Source organism: Heliconius melpomene, chromosome 10 (assembly GCF_056956725.1).
Source record: "Heliconius melpomene rosina isolate 202511_hmr_F chromosome 10, ASM5695672v1, whole genome shotgun sequence".
Taxonomy (NCBI): domain Eukaryota; kingdom Metazoa; phylum Arthropoda; class Insecta; order Lepidoptera; family Nymphalidae; genus Heliconius; species Heliconius melpomene.
Window position 1 is genome coordinate 15,304,014 of NC_140398.1, and position 25,286 is coordinate 15,329,299.

At 31.3% G+C, this 25,286-nt stretch overlaps 2 protein-coding genes across 9 annotated transcripts in view; one reads left to right on the plus strand and one right to left on the minus strand.

Moving 5' to 3' along the window:
- The window catches only part of LOC146535895 (guanine nucleotide exchange factor DBS-like), a 76,452-nt gene that overhangs the window by 10,611 nt on the left and 40,555 nt on the right, over nt 1-25,286 (plus strand). For 5 of the 8 annotated variants that reach the window (XR_014878340.1, XR_014878339.1, XM_085191587.1 and 2 more), the window contains exons 2-10: nt 18,203-18,404; nt 19,312-19,402; nt 19,660-19,890; nt 20,749-20,882; nt 21,345-21,585; nt 22,705-22,855; nt 22,938-23,092; nt 23,763-23,933; nt 24,388-24,525. Coding sequence is in view for 6 of the 8 variants with exons in the window: in XM_085191587.1 (XP_085047713.1) it covers nt 18,203-18,404; nt 19,312-19,402; nt 19,660-19,890; nt 20,749-20,882; nt 21,345-21,585; nt 22,705-22,855; nt 22,938-23,092; nt 23,763-23,933; nt 24,388-24,525 (1,514 nt within the window). In the remaining 2 variants the exon portion in view is untranslated. Of the gene's footprint in view, nt 1-4,005; nt 4,284-12,071; nt 12,197-12,553; nt 12,687-18,202; nt 18,405-19,311; nt 19,403-19,659; nt 19,891-20,748; nt 20,883-21,344; nt 21,586-22,704; nt 22,856-22,937; nt 23,093-23,762; nt 23,934-24,387; nt 24,526-25,286 lie in introns of those variants that run through there. The other 3 variants (XM_085191590.1, XM_085191588.1, XM_085191589.1) reach the window with 3 other exon arrangements.
- LOC146535897 (E3 ubiquitin-protein ligase CCNB1IP1-like) lies at nt 21,580-22,503 on the minus strand. Its single transcript, XM_085191594.1, has one exon. The coding sequence runs from the start codon at nt 22,404-22,406 to the stop codon at nt 21,633-21,635; it is 774 nt and encodes a 257-aa protein (XP_085047720.1). The 5' UTR covers nt 22,407-22,503; the 3' UTR covers nt 21,580-21,632.

Genomic DNA, 25,286 nt, shown 5'->3' on the forward strand with positions numbered 1-25,286 from the left:
GCCGGGTCAAGTCTTTGTCCTGCAATATGAAGATTCATAAACATTATTCTTTGGAGATAGCGTAGTATAAATTTCAGTTTACATTATATTCATCGTTTTAAATTATCCTTTGTAAAAAATGTATTTTATAATTGGGAGATCTAACATTCGTTTGAAAAGATAAATGAATACTAGAAATAAGGTTTTAGCTGGTTTTAACTTCATATGAATTAATAATTTTCACATTTATTTCCAACTTGCAAGAATCCAAAATATATGAAGACAATCTGTTAGCAACTCGCATAATTTTTTACTTATTTTGTAGACATCGCATTCTGCATGGAAGCACGTTCATTTTATTCGACTATACCAATGAAATATAAATATTTAATATCAATCCACCAAGTATGATTTGTATCAAAAACTATTATTTCAAGTATATTTAAATGTACTTAGAAACATAAATAAATGTATTTTTATTTAATGTCAAATACTACTTTAAAAAATCTATAGGAATACAAACAACTACTTATATTACAACAATGTTGGTACGTTTGCAAAATGTATTGTCTTTAGAGTTATTCTATTTCAACAAAAGTTTTAATAACTGAGTGTCGGTCGCCTTTAATCGTAATAGCCTTAAATGAGCTTCACTTAACAACGACAATAAGTTGAAATGACAATGTAAGCTGATGTACTTATTTTAATTTAAATTTACTTTACTTATTGCTTTAATAATATTTGGAACAAGAAAGAAACTTATTATTTTGTTCAATGGTGAAATAAGATAATATTTTGTATACATAACGTCCCGTTTTTGCTTGTGCGTCCAGGTGTTCTAAAACTTGCCACTGGGACGTATAACATACCTTTTTTTCGGTATGGCATGGCATTGTCGTATTTTTAATACGTCCACAAAAACGGAAGTATTAAATAATTTATTAATAATAATAAAATATGTTAGTTATACCTAAAAAGCACGACATGCAGACGTCTAGAAAATTTAAAGCTATCCTCAAAAAACGAAAACTATCGTAAAATGTCCTTCTGTAATAGCGTCTATTCGACGACATAGGTAGAACTCTACGCCGATTGTTATAAAATAATTATTACTTCAATAATTCCTTAAATGATAGCTGATTTTTTTTATTTATTACAGTTCTCATTTGGCGAAACGGAAATTTACGAGGTCCAATTCGTTTCCGTAAATTACTTTGCCGCTGTCCCTGATTTTAAATTTAAGCCCTTAACCAAATCGAATGAAACGATTTTGTTGACGAGAGATGGTAATGTGTTGTCAAGTAGAATGTTTTTAGTACTTCTATTTAAATTAAATAAATCATAAAATTTGATTTCTTTTACAAATTATTATAAGTAGCATCTTATATAAATTAAGATAATAATCAATAGCATTCTATTCCTACCCATATACTATACAATATGAACCTTGATTATCAAAAGATTTATTTTGTATAGGTTTCATCCAAGGCGTAGGCCAGCAATGAGGCAAGCAGCTGATTGCTATGCGAGCCATCGTCCGCCGGCTTTTGTTTGCCGTCCGCATTGTCATGTCTTTCCTCAAGTTCCCACTTTTACTGAATAACATTTTATTTGGATGGTTGGGTCTTGAGTCAGTTAACAACTATCGTATAAACTACAACTGTTTTTGTTACTATTGCTTTATAATGTTAAAGTATGCAAATAAAATGAAAAAGGATGATAATAAAAAATATCTAATAAGTCGACATGTTAGACATTCTCCCATGTTAACACATATCCAGAAGTGATAACAGATTCACATTTATTTCGAAAAATGCACGTGAGGCGTGAATCGTGATTCACACTTCCATACATTTAGTCACATATTAGTACATGTCAATCAACATTGCCAGATTTTATGTCGGTGAAAATCCAATTTTAAAAAAAATTAAAGTATAAAAGCGGGACGATTGATTTATTTATCCATTTTTTTTTAAAAAAGCCTACAACTATTATAGGTAGGTATCAATATAAGCAAATATATGATTAGTATATGAAACACATAGTATTTTCCTTTAAAATTCTAGGAGTTTCCTCTATTTTCATAATCAAATATCGATTTGATGGTAGTGAGACCAATAAAGTACGCTCGTTCAAATAAAAAAAAATCTGCCCATAAATGACGTAGAAATCGACAGATAAACATAAAAATATTATATAAAAGAAGTCGTTTAAAAAAAAAATTACACTATACCAAACGCAACACCACAAATGTTAACTTGGTATTCTACACACACCTCTTAAAGCTATATAATTGAGATAATCTCTAACTCCCTTGCTAATTTAGATTTTGCCGACCCAAATTACTGAACCAATTGACTTAACAAGTTTTCATATCTGCGGTCTTCTTGTTTGTTTTGATAGCGGTCACCGTTCCCGAAGGAATGCTTCGAATATTCTAAAAACACTATTCTAAAATATTTACGTAATAAGAACTTAAACAATAGATATCGAATGTATTTATGGAAAGTTTAAATTGTTAGATGAAAACAATGGGGTGGTTATGAGTAGTTGAATATAAATTATTTTGAATGGCGTAAGTAGCACTTAATAGTCGACCGACGATGATAGCTTACGTTAGTATTGGTGGACGATGAAGTCATCGTAGTTTGTATTTAAAGTTTTATATGTTTATAAAAAAATAAGTTATGAATTAAATATGAAACATGCATTTATAGCAATATGGTGGTCAACTTCCCAGCGTGATCACTTCTTTTTAGGTTTCAATATAGCAAAAATATTACTTTTATATCTTTGTACACTGTACATGTAGAGGTACATAATGCATTTTTTTGCTTATAATAATATCATTTGTGCAAAAAGAACAGTAAAACTATAATTTATATTCGAACTTATTTTTTTATATTCAGGTCGATGTTTTAAGGGAGATAGAAAACAAGAGTGCATTAGACCAAAATATTACAAAGATTAACATTTTAGTAACTCATAAAATCAGTGGCGCGGTATGTCATATGTGTGAGCTATATAGTGTGTATGGCTGCGGTCCGCGAGATCTATAAATAGATACACATGCAGCTACAGTAAATATCAAATATTTGATCTATTGACATATAAATGAAACATTCTAATAAAAGACAATTGTCTGTCGTATTCGTATTTGAAATAATTATAATTATACATTTAATGTTTACCTTCTAACATGGAACACCTAATATCGTTACGTTTACCGGAACAAGGTATTAATAAAGACGTCAACAAGGTTATGCATCAATAGTTATTTGAATCGCTTATCAGATATCAGTGTTTTCTAAGTATTATATGTCATTTATGATATTATTTATGTCGCTTTTCCTTTCCCATCCATTCGTCCTTTGCTACATACAAATGTCGTTACTCATAGTGAAAATATAACAACAAAATAGTGTTATATTTTTTGTTGGTAACATCACTACGCACGCTTAGGAAGCCGAAACAACCGTCTTTAGAATTTCTTTCTAAAATGCCTAAAACATTTCCATTCATTCATAGTTGAATAGGTGCGTATTTTACAAGCACTCTTAAATATGTATTTACAATCATTGTTGTGAAACTTGTGAAACTCATTAAACATTTTATAATGTACTAAACGGAAAACGGTTCCTACTACCTTAATTAAATACCTATTTAGCCAAAGCAAATTTGTAATTTTATAATTACTTATTATAATTACTTCTTTTATCTATTTATTAATTTAAACAAAGGAAAGGGAACGGAAGTGTCTTAATGGGAACGGAGTGTCTTATCACTAAGCTTACCCTGATGTGTGCGGGATACAGCTTGAACCTAAAAAAGTAACCAATTGATACTTACTTAAATAAATTTTTACAGTTACATACATCTTGTAGTTACAAATATTATTTCAAGTAAAAGATGATGTAGAGCTCATTTGTTGACATTATCATAAATCTTATCTGTTTGCCCATTTCGTCACGACTCACATGCAGATTACATCACTTGGGCCGCATTCAGCACTGTTGTAGAAGTAGTTCGTAGACCGGCGCGGCGGGAGGCATCCCGTGCGGAAGGACGCTGCCGCCACTCAGTCCGCGAGCCGTTGTCATCGACGTACCTATATTCGACGCGCGCCATTAACCCGGGTCAAAGCGCGAATTGAAATTCCATTTTTGAATTTAAATTTGGAATATTCAATATTTATTCTGTGTTTCGTTCAATGTTAGTGAGATTACACACGTGAGCACCAGCCAGTGATATGAAAATACGTTTTGAAGTGCCCAATAAATTGGAAATCATTTTTGGGAAAGATAGTAAGTTATATGAAAATAGATTTTATCTTAATTTATTAATGTGTTTTTACAATACGTATATTTAGTAGTGTTTTGGCTATAAACGTTAAAAGTTTTTAATGATAAAATTTGGGCAAAAATATTTAAGTACCTACCTCCAATTACATTAAAAAAAAAATATTATACCTTGTACAAATTTCAGTGTAAGCAATATATGATTATTTAAAAAATTCTGTAGAATCGTTAAGTAAAAAAATCGTAAATGACAACAGTCTTTTAAACTAACTAAGATTGTACTTTGTAGACTATAGTCTGGGCAATAACGTAAACAAACAACTATGCCTATTATTAGCATCTTGGTGGGAGAGAAAGCTTTGTCTTTTGCTTTTTGCCTTTCAGAGAAAAATTGAATATGAAGAACATAATGTAATGTGTTCAGTGTATGTGAAAAGTAAAAGAGAATTATTTCCTTACTAGGTCGGCTAAAATTATCTTTTTATACATCTTATACAGTACAATTAAATTACAAAATACTACAAGTATCTAAATTTTATAAGTAATAAGTAATATTTAAATAACTTCATTTCCCATAAGATATGTATTTCTTTACTTCCATAAAGTGTGACATAAAAAAATTTAGAAAGAAAATTTAAATATATTAATATTTTATATTTCGTAGATGTTCAGGCAACATTCGCTCCCAAGCAAAAGATTACAATTGTTACGGTTCAAGTCCAGTCTAGTTTCGAAGAATAGTACCTACTAATCTCCTCAGTAGGGATGAGTTCGATATATCAAAACGTAACTTAAAACCGATATGTTAAGGAAAACATAACGTATCGATATATGTTTTTAGAAAACCGTTTTTACAGAAACTTAAAACTCAACATCGCTGTGATCTGAACAAAACCGTAATAACGCAAAACTTTTGAAACGTCAAACAGGTTTTATATTAAAACTAACTTCCTCTCTTTCTAAGTAATGTATTCCGAACGGGCGTAAATGAGATAAGGCGAATATCTGATAAACTGATATTCGCTACCTCTCTTTCTATCCGTATATTCTTCACGGGTGTAAAAGAAATGAAGCGAATACCCGATAGCTAACTAACTAACAGATTCATGTTTCGGCGGTTTTCTTACATTACATCTACAAGTTATTGTTTCGTCGTTATGAAATCGAACTTCTAAATAAATAAATAAAGTTGAAATTTGGATACGATTTTGTATTTTAACATTATTTCAATTTAATTACTAAATATTGTTTTTTTTACATTTGATTATAGTTTTTAGTTATATGTACTACTAATTACATATAATTATTTTGATATTATAATGTTATAATTATGATTTTGCGTTTATTGACAATTCGAAAAAAAAACGATATCTGAAAACCGTTTTTGATATCGATACGAAAACCATATATCGGTTTCATAACCGTTAACGGAAAAAAACGATAACGCCCATCTCTACTCCTCAGTGAAAAAACCGGCCGTATTAAATTGCAAACGACTTAATATTATATCATGAAATACCGCTAATTCCAACCGATCAAAGTCTAGGAGGTGAACGAATTCAAAACTATTTTGTTTAAAATATTCGACATACATAAACCACACTCAACTTTTAAACAAAATTTAAGTTGTTAAAAATTCTATAATCCCTTCTTTTATATTCTATATTTTTACATAGATATGAAACCTCTTTGAAAGCCCTTAATATGAGGGGTTTTGAGGACCTTATATAGGTTACAGGAATGCCTTTTAAAATGCGGGTAAACTGGTTTGACCGCTTTATCTACAAAAGTTTCGGGATATTTTGCTCCTAAATATAAACTGTTATTATTCTTTGAGTAATATTAAACATTTCGCAAGAAGTGGTTCAAGTAGTTGCCATGCAAATTTTGCAAAACTTTAAATATAACTTTTTAGTTATCTTGCATGAATATATAATTAAGATACCCCACAAGGACTCAATTCTGTCAGGATAAATTTCGCGAAATTTTGAATTAATTTTTAAATTTTTAAGTCTCTAAAATGAACTTTTTAAAATTAGTGTTAAAGATATTCTTACCCTGGGCTTCGACGTCCTTAACCTCAACATAAAAAATTTTTGTTTTCTTATGTTAGTTTTTTGTTTGAATTTGTATTGTTAATGGAAAGGAACACAGGAAAGAACTATACTTATTAAAAAAAGAAGTATATCTTATTTATGGTTAAATATATAGATACTGTTATACAACTTAAACCAACGTTTATTTAATAATTATAAATTTAAAATATTAAAATAAAAAAAGCGTTAACGTTTCTGAAAATGTGTTAAAACTGGTTTACATAACGAGTTTTTGATAAATAATAATGATACACGACATGTGCTCTTTAAATACGATGTTAAGTAGACCGAAGTAGACTAATAACAAAATGTTAGAAAAAAATCCATAAAAATGTTTATCTATGTTTCATTTGTTCAGATTCTATGCCACAACTTTGGGTGTTTTTGTATTTTTTAAGTGTTTTTGACATACAAAAGACCCATCTATTGCCCTATTTATTGACTATGAAATTATTCATGGTCTCAATACTGTGCCAAAGTTATATAAATATTTTACATGTAATTTAAACTATACATAGAAGATAATGAAAATCAGCTTCCAAATTAAGCTATATCTTTCATATTTTTGTATGTTTGGAAAGTATCCAAAAATATTTATAATCTGCATTTTCATGTCTTATGAAAACGAAATGTAAAACGTGCTTTGTTGTAGGAAACAAAGAACCTGTCGCCTTGTATCAATGTACATATTATATGTTTTTGACTGATAAGCTGCTTCCTTAGCAGGGCTTCTTGTAATCTAAGCTAACGACAACTCTGTTACTTTAAAGTATTAGAAAAGTAAAATCCTTTCTTTCCTTGTGATGTCTATTGTATATTAGGTACCTATAGCATAAAATTAATCTTATACTTAGTTAGTAAAATCAGAATTAAAATAAATATTTTCTTCATACTTAAATTAGACGTTGCTTTTATTGTTCATCAAAGTTAAAATAAATGCTAAACGTGACTTATCTATAATACTGCCGATGTCGTTTCCCGCATAGCGTTAGTTAGCTTGCCATTGTGCCCTGCCTAGATACTAGGGTATGGTGTGCTCTGAATTGATAATAAATACTACCACTTTAGGAACTAGGACAACCTAATTTAGTTTATATTTTATATTTTCTATAGGATTTTTGAATAATATCATTTAGATAGAAAAAAAAATAAAGACCTTGAATCTGTTGTTGAAAAAGTAAGTGTAAATCGTACTGTTATTTTTTTAAAAATTTAATTTACAAAAAAATCTTCACATAATTAACAATGGCACATTTGAAACAATGCGAACTACGTTACATGAAGTAGATAGTAGATAGATACTACTACAATACATGAAGAAATATCTCGTACACCATGTTTATTTTACAATAGAAACAAAACAAATTAATGTATGATATAAATTATATACGAGTATATAAAGCTAGAGAATTCAGTGGAAAGTGTCTCAACACTAGGTTAGGATAGGTTCCTTATGCCTACCCTGCGGGATACACCGTGAAGCATAAAAAAAGCTTATATTTTGAAGTAGGTTATAAAATATTACTAAAAATATTATGACCTAAAAATTTTAAAAGCAATGCAATATTCGTGGCATGGCTGTAAAAAGGTACATTTGTTTTCATGACGTCTCCCACATGAATAAGAAAAGAAACTAATAAATAATTTATTATTTCACAATAAGAATATTAGAGAAACATTTCATTTCCAAATTAAATTCTACATGATTTAGCAAAATGTTAATTAATCATTTTAGAAAAATGTAGGTGAAAAAAAATTTGAGGCCATTGAAACGCAGTAGAATAGGGTGGAGATAGTAATGTCAATTTCCAGATCTGACAATGCTGCGATGAACTCTTACGGAGAGTTTTTATACTTTTTCTCTGTGTTAAATATTTTTCTATTTTATTACTTAAAATAACAAAAAAATCAACTACAAATCAGATTTAGCTGATGCTGATGAATATCGATGTAACAAAAAATGTTGTATAAGTATCTCGTTAATTAAATGTAGAGTTTTTCATTGTGTCATTTAGTTTGTACAAGTGTCAAGGCTACAAGAACAATGGTTCACCGTACAGTCGTTGGCTGTTTCAATAACAAAGCAGCATCACAACTTGGCAAGGTCACTTAGTATGTGTATTAACAGTTTGAATTGACTGCTTATCAGTTCTCATCTCATGAAACTTCAAGTACCTAGACAGCTCTGTTTTTATTGTGAGAATGTTTACTCTTCACATTGAAATGCTTGTACAGTGAAGATTGGGTTAGAAATATACCAAATATAAACAAACACAAAATGACCAGGTTGACAGGATTTTACACTTCCAGGACATTTTTGACACATTGAATATTTCATACATTCTCTCATTCCATACCATCGTTCTTGGCATTTCTCCACCTTAGAAGTTAAGCAACTAAGTTCTGACCATCCGAGCTCGTATAGCCCTTACGTGGGTGGAGAGTAAATGAAAAAAATGAGACCAAAATTATAGCCAGAAATAGTTTCCACCTACTTAGATTTTAAGTATATTGTAAAGATACATATATACAAACTTAAGTAAACTTAAAAAATCTTACTGAATGACGTAAAATATAGAATGTGAAAATTAATATCACCTTTAATGTTTATAATATTATCTGATACACTGATGTGTGTACCTAAACATCGAATTGACTGTTTTGCGGAAAATCACGACGGCCTTTGAGGTTTTAATGTGGAAACGTGACACGACGCGTGTATTATAATTTTCATAAAGAGGTGCTCGAAGCGTAAAAGCAAAGTATTTATGAAAATATTTTATAATTTATGAAGAATCATTTTTGCAAATTTGGGGCCGTCGTGGCGCAGGGGTACAAAGGTGTGACTGTAAAGTGATAGTTGTGGGTTCGATCCCCACTCAGGGGAATAAATAATTATATACTTATATTTTCATTTCTTCGTTCTGGCACCAAGGCAAAAGCTATTATTATTATAGTAGGTACAAAGTTGCAGTTGAATTGTAATGGACGTGAAAGTTTGAGTATTTCAAATTTGTGTAAAATGTTTAAAAAAGAGTATGAAATGATATTTTTCAATAAATTAAATAACTGTCTATAAACTGAACTAAAACAAAAAACTTCTTTAATTACTTTATGCATAACTTGATGGTTATGTTTATTATTACAGTTGTTAGGTTACTTGAGTAATGCAAGCCAATAGTCAATGCTGTGAGTAGTATTAGTAGATAGTAAATAATACGGGAAGCCATAGTGGTAAATAGAATAGTATCTATTGTAATAATATACATATATTTATATATACGTGCTTTTTAAAATGTTAAAAATATAAATCTTAACTAGGCAGTGATTGAATTGTCTATACATATAATACGATTGGCTTATCGCTGTCTGCACATTGAATATGATAGAACAATGATTTTTAAATTTTTTGTCGGTTTGTCTGTGCTTTTCTTCACACTTATCTCAGAAACGGCTCTGTTTAAATGTAGTTTGTATGTTGGATTTCCTTTTGCATTGCTTTAGCAAACTTTCCTTAACTTTAGTGTTAGTTTTCTTTTAATGTCATAAATAAAAAAAAATGTCAATACAAAGAATTTAGCTATCAATGTTTGGATATTGTCTTTAAAATAATATCTTATGTTATTAGATAACGAAAATAATTCAAAAACTAAATAATTTTATTGGAACATCGCTGGTATAATATCAATTTCTTCACCTATTTATTACAAAGAGATAGGAAGAATAAAGGAAAACTTTAATTAGTAGATCTCTTTGTAAAGTAAACATATAGTTTCTGAAACTCTTTCTGCAAGTATTATGACACATTTCATATCCCAAATTCCATTCCGTTATTATTGTTGAGTTCAAAGTGAATGTAGGTCACCTAGGCCTTTATGAGCTACCCGGGTCTTGTTTACTCGGACTCTATGATATTAACTTTTTGTTATTTCCTCGGCGCTACTTAAATTGAATTTTTATTTAGATAAATGCTTTTCTGTCAAATAATAATTATATTATAAGGTTTTAAAAAGGTATCTAATAGAGACAATTGAATCTCTTGGTTTGTCTTATTGCAGATTCACGATTTTTTTGCGTTTAGGAGGCATGGTAACCCATTGGTAAGACACCCCATTCCCCGCTTTCTGTGTATTAATAATTGCGTTTATACTTAGAGGCTGTCGCTAAAGTCTCTGCCAGTTTGTAATATTTTAAAAAGATTCATATAAAATATTTTTTTTATTTTCTTTTATTACATTTTGGCAGCTGTAAGCAGAAGACATCTGCTCACATTGCCCTCCACTTTGGCCTACAAAAAGCGAAATTCAATGATATGCCTTGTGCGAAATGGAAAACAGATAAGTTTTGCTCTTACGTTATATTGGAACCCACAATATTACGACTTGTATGATTATACGCTTGGGTCGTACGACAACTATTTTAAAAGTAAATAAAAGTAAGAGAATCTATCTTTTTCTTTGAAAAAAATATGTATAATTTTTTTCAATACTTTAGCACTAGTTAATTGAGCTACAGATCTATAGATTAGGACGTGTTATTTTCCGTTTAGAAGTTAATAACTGTCGTTCCATTCTGTTTACAGCGGCATTTCGCAGCGGCCTCGTTTTCCGAACCAAATGATTTGGCTGTTTTCCGCCTGAAACCAATAGTTTTGTAGGCTTTTGATAAATGCTTTCTTTCTGTTATTATTCAGTTCGCTTAATTAAAAACATATATAAATAAATATCTTTACATATTTATATTTTCGTCTTCGTGAAGTGTTGTAATGAAGGAACCCAGTGTTGACACTTTCATGCTGAAGATAATATTCCTGGAACACAACTCAATAATCAACTCAAACTCAACTCACTAATAATAACATATGTTTTGTATGTTAGTTTAACATAACATTGATATTGAATGTACTTAAATAACAGAGCATAACGACCGAGACCTACAATTATTACGATTACTTACATTAAACTGTAGTGTGTAACGTAAGTACGTACTACCGTAAATTATACCTTCCATTATATAACATACCCAGTACTGACATAGTACATCTTTCTAATGTCTCTTACAAAGTGTAAGCAGAGTTCCCATTCACGTTCACCATATTGTTTGATTCACTACAATAACCGATATCGAGGCCACAAGTGGCGCAATGGCACAAGCGCGCCATTACAGCAAACGCGATAAATTGCTGATTCGATAATTGGAACCCTTGGAATAAAATATTTGATATTTTCATTTCCTCACTGGGATGTAGAGGCAGAACGTGGTTTCGAGGTCGCCACTTAACAAGCAATGCTTTCAGAATACGTCGAAAAGTGGGAAACGGAGTGTCTTAACATTAGGTTCCCTCTGTCTACCCTGCTACATGAAGCCGAAAAAAAACTTTATAACCTAACCTAAAACTACAAATATGTAGATAAATACGAAAAATATGTCAATAATGATATGTCGGAAGTAGTCCATTTGTGTTTGTTCAACGAACAAACTTTTGTTTCATATTTACATATTACACACAACAAATATTTAAGTACGGTTCCGATAACAGAATCATTCCATATTGATCCGTAGTTATCTCATCGATCGGCATACCTCTGATAACGTTCTGAGAAATGCTTCAAATTTCAGAGCATCAGTTGCAGTTGAGTGAGCGTAACGTGTTAATGCCTTTGCTATCGCATTCACTACTCTATTGCCTTGTAATAAGGTGTACCCGTTTGAGGTCGTAAGTCAAGGCGTCAGTGATGTCGGAACGCGACAACACTAGTTTGAGTGTGGCGGGCGGCGCCTGTTGCCGCGTGCGCAGCAAAATGCAGTGCTTCGGGTTCCATGGTAATCAGTTCTTGTCGTAATAATGTGAGGTCTCTTTCTTGTTATCTTCACACGCCTTTACTGCCGTGTTTGTGTTTATACTAAAATGAACTTTAAATTGTTAAAATAAATAAATAATACGTAGATTAGTTATAAATATAAATACTGCTAGACCATTACGTTAACTGTATTTGCAATCTGTGATATTTTTTATTGTTTTGTTTAAATAACTCGACTAGTAAATGAAGAAAGCGATGACGATTAATCGATTTAGTTTTCTGTTTCATAGTAAATTACCATTATAAGTAGTTGTTGTGGGAAACAAATAATGAAGAGTTTACTGCATTGAAGTTAGTTACATCATTAGAAGATGCTCGTTGGTACTGTTTTGCTTGCCAGCAGGTAGATCTCTCGAAGCAGGCGGCGCGGGCGAACGCGATGTGTCGAATTAAATACCGTATTGCAACTTCACACATGAAGTTTAATATATATTTTAAAAATCATACAATTGGCAAGTATTTTCACTAATTTGTTATATATAAAAGAGTTTATGTAAAGTGTAAATAAGTGGCAGTGGCAAGTTGAAAATTATATATGTTATTTCTGTGTAAGTAAAACAAATAAATATTTCCACGGCTTTATAAGTTTACTAGCGGCCCGCTCGCGGTTTCACCCGCGTGAACTATGTTATTATTAATTTCTGTCTCCAAGACTACGTCCTAGTGACGTCTATACAAAATTTGAGACTCCTAGCATTTGTAGTAACGAAGTTTCATACAAACTTTCGACCCCAAAAACAACCCCTTAGGAGTCGAATATTGCAAATTCCCGTCTTAGCGAGCACCTACGTCCTATAAGTAACTCCTATGCAAAATTTGAGATTCCTAGCACTTGTAGTTTCTGAGATTTCGTTATGAGTGACCTTTCGATTTTATATATATATAGATACATACATACAAATGAATAATGGGGATTTGGTGGAACAATACCCGGGGACGCTCCCGGTGATTTTTCATTGTCGCTGGAGAAAAGTAATCCGACTTTAGCAAGAAAGTTGCTCAAATCGGAAAAAGACATTCCTAAGATATATATTATTATGAGCTTTAGGATGATATGTGGATTATATAAAAATATTAAATTTCTTTATTAAGAATTTCTCGTTACTATTTATGCTTATCAGTTTTAAATAGCTCTTTACTATTGTTATAAAAAAATATACATACTATGACTTGATATAGGTAATATACATAAAAGACAAATGATTTTAATAACAATTTCTAAATATTATTGATTTGAGAGCTCTTAAACTTTCGGTAGTAAAAGTCAGCTTTCCTAATAAATTGATTACAAATGATCATATTATATGCCGGTAGAGCTTTATTGCCAAATTAAATTTTATCTGCAATAATTTGAATTTAAAGTTTTTCTTTTAATGACAATGTATATTTTAAAAAGGTCAGTGGTGGCGCTGGGGCACAAAGTGTACTGCAAAATCGACTGGTTGTGGGTTCGATCCCCACTCGAGAAAAGGGAATATTTATTTAAATTTATATTTTCATTTCTTCCGAATTCGACGGAAAGTGGGCAACGGAGTGTCTTAACACGATGTCCGTATATTTTAAAAACTGTTGCAGTTGATATCCAGTTTGTGAGTCTCGCTTCTGATCTAAGTTATATATATTTTATATATAAAGAGTTTCTCGTGCTGTTCTTAAAAATAACGGTATTTATTAAATTAATTATATTTTACCCATGAGTAAAAACAAATTATTTACTGTTCTAATCTGATCTCTTCGGCAGTAACTCAACAGCCTTTCCCATTGATTTAGAATGAAATTTAATAAAACCATTTTAATGTAACAAAAATAAAATAGTAACTGTATATAATATTCGAGTTGATTTATAATTGATGTTTTTATTTTAATCTATTTTATATATAAATGCTTAATATTTTTCATATGTTGATTGTTAACATAGCTGATGGAAGTAATTGGATGTAATGCAAGCAGTGATATGACACTGTAATTTACCCAGGACAATGAGTAGCACGGAAATTGTTCAGCCGGAGATATTTATTGAGATGATTATACAAAATAGCCGTGTTCTTTTAACATGTTGTATCGTATTTTGATTTCTGCACACTGCTTTGCACCTTCTCGCCGAAATTAGTTAGTTCTAACTTTTGAATTATCAGCTTATAGTTTTTGAATTAACGCAATGTAAGTAACGCAAAAGACCGTGCAAAGTGGAGTAGGTTGAGTAGGAAGGCAGACCCTGGCAATAGCCGGGATTAATGCCAGGAGGAAGGAAGGCAATGTGGCGTTGAAATCTTTAAGTTTCTTATGTACAGTTGTAATGCAATCTCTGTTAAAATATATTTACAATTCTTCTAATATTATATTTTGACTTATTACATATTATATTTATATTGAAAATATTTACTATAACTTCCAATATTATCAGGTTAAAAAAAATCCTTCAATTAAAATAATAATTTATTTCTCCGTAAGTCAGCATTACTTTTATTTTATATAAATGACAAATCACTTTTTATTAAAGAAATTTGAAAGATTCCCGAATTGCCGTATTATCTGTTTATTTTTTATTTTGACGCGCGGATGCATAACGTGATAACTTTAAACGTAACAAGTTCACTGGACTTTAAACAATGGATTTACGTAGTCTTAATTAAAATTTGAATAAATGAATTCTTGTTATTACAAGACAACAATCTGTTTTTAATAAAATGTATAATTATTTAATTTTGGACATATACATTGTGTAAATATAGTTGCATCTTTTGGTCTTATATTTTTGATACTATTTTTTGACCATTTGACCTACAAACGCGGGTGATGTCGTGACCAGACCGGCTAAATATTACCTATGCAATAACTGACTTTGCTCGTACTTTACGGGTAGGGTAAACCTTTTTGGACAAAAGAAGATAGATATTTTTGGTGATGTCACACACATGATTCACTAGATAGTTTTCCTATATTTTTGTCATCAAACATTTAGTAAGAAACTTAAGTCAACAAGCTCTCGAATGTGAATGTGATTCGTAATTAGAAGATTGTTAGTAATAGTTATCGTGTACTTGTTATGTCTCGGAAGTATGTACATAGAAATTATTTATTATGTACCTACATAAATTAAATATTTTCTTCAAAATTTGCATATTTAAACTCAAAGTTTTATGCCACTGTTATGAAAAAAGTACTAAAAAATAATTTGTGTGAAATAATATGTTAGAAGAACTGTCATTGTTTGTTTTATTTGCCAATATTTATCACAACCAGTGCAGAAGTGGAAGACAACTGCGCTTTAGTTATTATCAAAGCGGGATATGAAAATTAAATTAATTTATTCCTTCAAGTGGGGATCGGTCCATAATTATACCTACAGCCAGACGCAGTCTACCTGCTACGATGGCATCATCTATTTTGTGATAAGTATTGTAAAATGATATAAACCATCAAGTCATCAAGATAAGTGAGATAATGTCTAAGAAAATAAAATTATAGAATCTTTTCTATATATGTACTTGTAAATAAAAAAACATGTATAAAAACAAGCCTTAAAATATATAAATGAGTGAATCTATAAACCTCTGTTAACTCGAGTGCAAAAATATGGCTTTTTTCTATTAATTTGAACTAGTATGATTTTCTTACTTAGCCTGAAGAATTTTATATTATGAACATATTATGTTCTTTCAAATTATACACCAAGCAGTAAACGATAAAAGCGGTGCTTCAAAACGAGAACACGGAAGTAACATCTCACCTGTCTTTTAATCTGAAACAGCTGAATGAAATGCATCCGGTTGATTGTGACGTCGTTCTATACTTTTTCCGTACTCGGTAATGGAACTACGGCAACCTATACCATGTAGGTAGGCATCTATTCACTTACACCTGACGGGAAATTAAATGTTTTGTTCACTCCAGCTGATTGATATATGCCAAGCTATCGGTTTTCTATACAATGTTTAAAATGTACATGTATCTATGATATACAGTCACTACTAAATAAATAAAACGAAATCAGCTTCACGCCGTATGTATACAACAGGGTAGGCAGAGGGAACCTAATGTTAAGTTCCCCACTTTCTGCCGAATTCTGGAGACTGCGTGTTGAGTGGCAGAACTCAACGCCGCGCTTTGCCTCGACACCAGAGCGAAGAAATGGAAGTATAAACGTAAATAAATATTTCACTTACTCGAGTGGGGATCGAACCCACAACCGAAGCTACTAAGAGACGTGATATGTAATAAAAATAGTTTTTGTATAGCGTGTAGCTACATTTATTAGCGTATTCAATAAATCTTTGTAGAACGTCGGCCTGAAACCAGAAAGTAAATAGATAAATAATCGTATAACATATTGCAGATTCACCTTTTGCGTTTATAAAATAATCGAAATATTTACTTTCAGCTTTATTTAGGACATTCTGTAATTAATAATAGGATTAGTTATGAAAACTTAAACAAACTGTATTAAACCTCGTTTTGTACGTTGTCAGATCGCGTGCTAGGTCGACATTAGGTAAAACCAATGAACATAAAATACCTACAGTCAAAGAATAAGATATCCTGATTATAATATAGATATTGATAAGATTTCTGTAGGGTAGAAGTTACGTCATTTTCTATCAGATTGGATATCTGTCAAAGCAGGTTTGTGACTACCAAAATTGTAAGATTTTTACTTAATTTGAAACTTATATAAAAAAATAGAAATATATATATATATATATATATATATATAATTCCTTTATATAAAAATAGAAATATATCAAAATATCTATCCATTAGGAATATCGCAGCTTGGAATAGATAGCCCTGATATTAACATGTATTTTTTAGGTTTTCAGTTATTACTAATATCGGAAAATATAGGGGAGTATAAACATAAAAAGCTGATATTTGATAATAAGGTTAATTTAAGTACTTTCGTGTACCTAATCTCATTTATACATTCCGGAAGAAAGTAAAAGTCGCAAAGTTAATGATTCTTTATCACGAATAGCTCTAGTTCCAGTTTTACTAAATGTTTCCAATAATTTAGACAAAGTTCTCAAGTCAAAAACAAATTTATTTCTTTACTAATTATTACATAGTTAGACCATCGTGGTACAGCGGCACAAGGGTGTGACTGTAACGCGACGGTTGTGTGTTCGATCCCCACTCGAGGAAGTGAAATGTTTATTTACGTTTATATTTCCATTTCTTCGCTCTAGTGTCGGGGCAAAGCGCGGCGTTGAGTTCTGCCAATCAACACGCAATGCCTCCAGAATTCGGCAGAAAGTGGGCAACGGAGTATCTTAACACTAGGTTCCCTCTGCCTACCCTGCTGTGTGCGGGATACAGCGTGAAGCTGACATTGTTAGTTATATCTGTTTTAAATTTAATTTGACTATTAAACTACAACATAGTAATAAAAATAATAATTTTAAAAACCGTTAGCCAATTGTAAGCTGTAAAATTACATATTGGTTTGTAAGAATTCAATAAAACTAAATAAAATAATGTTGAAACATTTTAATAAGCTATTATCTTACGTTGTAGGTTTTAAAAACATTGAAATTATATATAAAAATTGGACGCTTTTTATAGTTTCAATTTCGTAAGAGTAATATTTTTTTTATGGAATTTAATGTAAACTTTTAGCTTTACCGTGTCAACTTACGCTACGTTTTAAGTACTTTATACACTGGATATACCTACACATAAATATTATCATTTAATACTCGAATTTATATAAGGTTTCGATACAATATGTAATGAAGTGTTATTTTTTTAATTTATATCTGGAATAGCATTAAATACAGAAACGGGCGACGAATCATGACCGCCCTGAAGTTACGTTTTCTGAAGTTTTGTTCTCACGAAAAGAAAACAATCAAACCTAAGAAAATTCCTAAACTCAAATTTGCTCAGCCATCTGCAGCTAACTTCCAAGCCTCCACGACTGTATATTTCGAAGTAAAACATAATAATTAATCTATTATAAATTTTCCAGAAGCAGAGTGCGATGGATGCGGCAGCGACAGCGAGGAGGGTCGCAGCGTGGGCGAACTCCTGCTGCCGCAGTACGCGCTGGCCACGGGAGGACTAGCCAAAGACCACCGACCGCTTATCACCTTCCCCGATAACAATAACTTCCATGTGTTAACTGCTCCCGAATACCAACGACTCCTTCTCTACCTCACCTCTGTGCCCTCGTAAGTTAAATTTTAAATATTCCACGACTTTATTAATATCTTTGATATTTGCACTATTTAAATACTCTTTCAAAAGTATAATTATGATAATAAATACGCGATTAATTTGGTCTAAACGTTGCATTTAAAACTACGATTTTAGTAGCATTTTTAAATGATACAAAAAATAACTAATAAGTACATTTATTTTATACATTCATTTTGCGTCAATTTAGTCACTTAAAATTCTTATTACTACGTATAAATAGAAAATAAATATAGATTACAGACGAGTGTATAAGATACCTACATCTTAATATTTAATACCACTTGTATAGTATAATTATAATTCTCACTCAAACCGGTTCTTTAAGTGTTATAAATGTTTATATTTAAAAAAGAACGACTTGATTTAGCGGACCAGAACATTGGTTCTGGTCTAGCATTGGCTAATTATAGGAAAGGCTGAGATGGATCTCTCTAAAAGTAGATTGTTATGTGTTGATAACACAGATTCTTCGCACTAAGCGATGGGGAAAACTGTGAAATACCTATACACATTGTAAATCACGCCATCGTGATATAATCTAAGAAAAAAACGAAGCGACAAACGACTGAATGCTTTACTGACTGTTCACACGATGGCTGTGGGTTCGACACCCATTTGAGGCACTAAACATTTTTATTTATTTCAAGAAAGCTCGCCCTCGCTACAAAACCTCTAAAATTTAAAATCAAACAAGATGAAGTATATTAACATTAGATACTCTCTTTCATTAGGTACTAGTAACGTTAAATGGAAGAGACGCGTGAAAATAAAAATGTAGACAATCGTCATTACAATAATTCGCTGCAGCAATGAACCATACAACATCGATCAATTTAAAAATACAATAAATATTTATTAAAAGGAATCTTCCTTTCACAGTTTACTAGAAGCTGAAATGGGCTTCCATATTATAATAGATCGAAGAAAAGATAGGTGGAACTCCGTGAAAACAGTGTTACTTCGAATATCGGTAAGTATTTTAAATTAATACCAATTTAAATTTACATTGTTCGGTTCACGTACAATGCGCATACAAATGAATGATTTCAATTTATAATTAGAAGAAAGGTGATGACTTAATCAAGAACGTTTGTTTATTGAATCTTTGTTTTTATTTGTAAATGAGTACTTAAATGTTATTGCTATAAGTTAAACATGAAATAACAATTGAGTAAGTTATTTCAAGTTATCTTAAACTGAAACTTACAAGAAACTGCTACATTTCAGGAGTTCTTCCCGGGTATTATTCATGCGGTGTACGTGTTGAGGCCAGCAAGTTTCCTCCAGAAAGCTTTATCAGAAGTGAGCAGCAAGTTGTTCAAAGAGGAGTTTCGATTTCGAGTGCTAGTCTGCTCTTGTGTCGATGAGCTGTACGAACACTTCGACAGATCACAGCTTACACCCGATCTTGGGGGAGAACTACAGTATTCACATTCGGAATGGATACAACAGCGAATAGTAAGGAGTTTTATGTATTTTTGAAATATAAATGCCAAAATATTTAGATTATTTGATATTGATAACTAATAATTACTAACAAATTTATTAGGAATATATTTTTTTACTTTCATGCCGCACGTAGCAAAGGAGGCAAAGGGGACCTGGCAACCTATTGTTTAGATACTCCCTTCACTACATTAAGACACTTCCGTTCCCCACTTTCCGCCAAACTCTTAGGGCATTGTGGATTGAGTGGCGGAAATTAACGCCGCTCTTTGCCTTGTTACCAGAGCGAGGAAATGAAAATATTAAATATTTAATTTCCCCGAGTGGGAATCGAACTGACAACCTATTGCGTTTACAGTCGCACACTTTTCCCCTGCTCCACAACTGGTCTCAGCATTTTGTATGTGAATAAATAATATTACCTAATTCTTAATGGCATTAGAGATCTGACATAGTATATTATATTAATATTAGATGTGCCTAAGTGCTGCGTTATTATTATGCATTTATTAAGTATTCTGTTAGTTCAGCGTTGTCTAATTATAGTGAAGATTCTGATAGCAAAACAATCAATTATTAAAATCTTTCCGCGACAATCATCTAAAGTACTTACCTACACGACTCTAGACAATTATAAACTATAATTTAATAATTATTTAAATAATAAAATAACGTAATTTATCTTATAAATAACTATGATAATAATCAATGATGTTAAACCCTTGCGCTCTGAATCACTTATGTGGATAAAATGGACATTTTCGAGACGAGCTGATCGCCGTACGAAAATCTGAGGATACAATTAAATGTCCCGACTATTAACAATTTATACGATAATATAATACATGAATAAATTTTATTTTATTCCAGGCACTGGAAAAATTTTCAGTATTGATGAAAGAGATCTCGGGTAAACTTGATGAATTTATGCACGAAATAGTGGACTGCGATATGGGAAATGATCCCACACAAACCAAAGAATTATTAGACTGTCAAGAATCTAGGTAAGGATATTACTTAAATATTATATCTTAAAAAAGGAATTACCTGCGTATGGTAATGGTGTAAGATTGATGTGCTATGCATATATAGTTAGTTTGTACGACATTGTAGTATGACAGAAAAGTATAAAATCTCTCTATAAGTCTATAGTTTGTTCAAAATTATCAACCTGTCTAGAACTATCATCAATATTTAGTAGGCGGCACTCTTTCGAATTTGGTGTCAGTAGAAAAAAGTGCTCGGACACTGGAGGCCAACATTACCATAGCGGACATCTTGTTGTTGTAGTGGCTGGTTAACCTATGCTGAGTACTATGGATCAAAAGACCCATACTGCTCTGATGAGGAACTCTCATTTTGCAACGGTACCCTCACACGCCAGCATGGCGAATCTGTAAAATGTATAGTAGTTTCTTCTTAGCTATTATATTACACTATATTCATATACCTTATTTTTTTTTCAGATATAAAGCTTTAAAAACAGAACTATCGTCAGCAACGACTCAAGGAGAGGAGCTACTGACACAAGTTCGCAAACCAAATCTTACTTATAATATTATTAGCCACGTAGCTGCCGTGGAAAGGTTACTTGTACAACTAGAAGAGACTGAAAAACAATTTGACACTTTTTGGCAAAAACATTCCATGAAGTTAAATCATTGGCTCAAATTTCGAACATTTTTATTAAACTTTAAACAGATGCAGGTAATTAATTGTACTTAAAATTACACTTCTTAAAGGCATTAACTTAATCACGAATTTACTGGTCTAAATTGAAAACCTGGCCGCTTATTTTTATGACGAAAGTCAAATAGAGGAGTGCTTGGTGAACAAATTCTTCTAGATTCATTTAAATCTTTCATAGGCCTAAAAACGAATGCTTCTGAAGCTGATCTGTTACCGACCAAATCTGCAATGTTCATACATTTATCTTTATTTTCAATTTTCTCTTCAAAGTTAGGTATACGAAAATCTTTCCTCTTAGTAGAATCAAGCTGAAATGACAATTTTTGTATTTGCCTCGATTTCTCTTCTAGACGCGCCGCAAGTTCTTCAGCTTGCTTTTTCTTCTTATTAAATTCAATTTGCAATGAACTTATTTTACGTTTACAAGTATCTAATTCAGCTTTTAATTTTTGTACATTAAGGTCGTTGACCTCTTCCAGACATTGTAATTTTTCTTTTGAATGCTTAGCCAAACCTTCTTGATATAAGGTTTCTTGTTCCACTTGATACGACCAGAAGGACATAGCTCGCATCGCAACATCCATAATTGCATCTGGTTTTAAGCCTGCTAACACTATTGACTTAAATGTCTCTGTCGGTCTAAGGTCAGCATGAATAACATCGAATTTGTCTCGCAGTTCACTCCCACACGCTGGACATGTTAAAGAGTTTTCTGCATTCCTTTTAAATTCTCTTTGACCGTGTTCGACGCAAAAAGCGTGAGAACATGTTGTGACCCACGCATGACTTGTCAGTGACTTCCTGCACTTCCGATAATTGCACACGATATCTAATGTCATTGTAAATAATTATATTTCATTTTAATATTTGGCTCACAAATTATTTTATTAACTTTAGCTTTCTACAACAGCTAATACTAACTTTATCTGAATTGTAAACAATTATGACAACTGTCAAATGAAATTATATTTTTAAATGGACGTGAATATAAATGGCATCAGTCGAAGAGTGGCCAGTTTTATATGTGCTATTTTTATTTATAATTTAAGCGAAACTAAAATTATTTATTTATGATAAATGTAATTATAGTTTAAATAAATAATAGTTAAATACATTAAAAATATTATTTAATTATAGGCAACTTTAGACAGCCATCTAAAGACTGCGTGTGATATGACCGAAGTTGGGGAAACGGCAAATAGAGTTGATAGTCTTATACAAGAAGCTAATGACTTTGAAAAACTTTGCAACTGTGATCTCGATAGTGCCTCCACAGTTATAGAAGAAGGTATATAATAAAAGGACTACAATTTTTATATATTTTTCCAAGAAAATAGGTTTAATTAATATTTTTGTGTATTACCTTGTAGGTGAAAAGTTAATGAAAGACCCGCTAAGTTCCGTGGACCATATAGAATCAAAATGCGAAGAACTAAGACGAACGAGTACATTGCTGATGGACAAAATACAGAAACGAAGTTTGTTGTTAACCAAAGCTAGAGAATTAATGGACAGAATAGACAAAGTAAGATAATATTATTATAATAATAATAAAACTCTTTATTGTACACCCAAAAAAGAAATAGAAGAATACAAGTAAAAGAATATGGTACAATAGGCGACCTTATCGCTGAAATAGCGATTTCTTCCAGGCAACCTTGAGGCGTTGAAAATCAAAAAAATAAATAAATTGTGAGTAGGGTGTAAATAGATATAACAAACAACAACTACAAACAACTATATATAAAAAAAAAAAAAAATAAACCTACACAAAGATAGATACATATATACATAAATACTTACATACTTACATACATTATAAAATACACAATAAAAAAAAAAATAATAAAAAAATACAGTTATATTAAGTAAGTACGGTTAAAAAGGTTTAAAGGTTTATTATTATATTGATTAAGCTACAAATATTATTTTATTTTATATTAAATTTTGAATCACTTTGAAATACATAAAAAATTGTAATTGTAGCTATATATATATATTAAACATATTATTTAGCTTCACGATGTAGCAGGGTAGTCAGAGGGAAGCTCAATTCAAAGCCAGCCAATTTTTGAGACATTTCTGTGTTAAATGGCGAAATTCAACGTCGTGTGTGTCCAGAGTGCAGAAATAAAAAGAATTCTTTCTCCTCCAGTGACTTTTACATTTAAATTGTATTTATTATTTTGTTATAGGCAAACGACTGGTGCACAACCGGCGTAGAAATCTTAGCTGGCGAGGGCGGGCTCATAGCCGTCGATAAATTATTAGAAGACGCTAAGAGCTTCGGTCTCACCGCCCCGGAACAATTCCGTGATATGTTATTACAATCCGCTACGCAAGAGACCAGAGCTTTAGTTACACAGGTAAGAATAACAAATAAATTAAATTAACAATAAAATTAAAAACAATAATTCATAATTTAACAATTTTAGAAATATCATAAACATATAAAATACTATTTTATTTATTTTTTATTTTGCCAAATTAGCAGTTTAAACTTTCACTGGTTGACTGTTAATAAAAAAACAATATATGCAAATAAAAATAAATACAAATTACTATTAAATAAAACAATTTAACATTAGCATGACTTAACTTGGAGCATCGTTGCTATATAAATTATTTTGATTTTGTATTTGAGCATTTTAACCCAAAATAGTAAACATAATGTAAAATTCGGCCTTTTCAAAGGAAATTGCATATATTCTAGTCTCTAAAATGCAATTTTAGTTACAATAGTGTTTTTAATAAGACTCATACTAACTCTATACATTTAAAGCAAAACTGTATTCATAGATCATATTTTAAAACACCTAGGTCTGTCAAAGAGTAGAAGACGTATGGCTAATGGTGTCCGTAAAGCGAGCGACGCTAGTGCGGGCCGCCGCTAAACCCGCGCGCCCCGTACAGTCCGTCCCACCACATAGTGCTGCACCACAGCCTAATAATAATCAGGTAAGTTATTATTATATATGGACCGCTTATTTTGAAAGTGTACACCACAGTCCATTTTTGAGGAAAATGAGCTATCACGTAATTCATGCTTAATTTAATGTAATTTTTGTATATATAACTAATCCGTATTTCTCAAAAAAAAACCATGTTTTGAACAACTTAAAATCGGTCGGTAAATGAAATTGCATAATCATCGACATACTAACCTTTAATTTTCTCGAAACAAAAGAAAATGGACTTACACCACTCTCAAAATAAACGGTCCATATGTCTTTTTGTATTTTTGTTTTCTTTAGCTTCATGCGCCCGCATGTAGCTAAGTCGACAAAAAGAACTTAGTGTTAACATACTCCGATCCACACGCAAGCCCTAATTTTTGAAACTAAAAATCATTCCTCCAAACAGGATAATAAATTAAGGGAGTGGGTAAGTTATTATAAGCAAGATACTATAGATGTGGACATCGTAGCTCAGTGGAACAGCGTCTAATTGTAGACGCTGTAGGTGTGAGTTCGATCCACATACACTCCTTAATTTAAAAAATAAATAAATAATAAATACACCTAGAATATCATTGCGTATTAATGATCGTTACAAACATATTGAATAATTTAATTGATATTAAAACTTTTTAAAACCAGAGATTGTAGTAAATTTAGCAAAATGTTATATTTACTTACTGCAAGTGATTTCGGAATAAAAAAATCACATCATACCGCCATAATTGTTATGCTTTCACATAATAAGAAATAATTACGAAG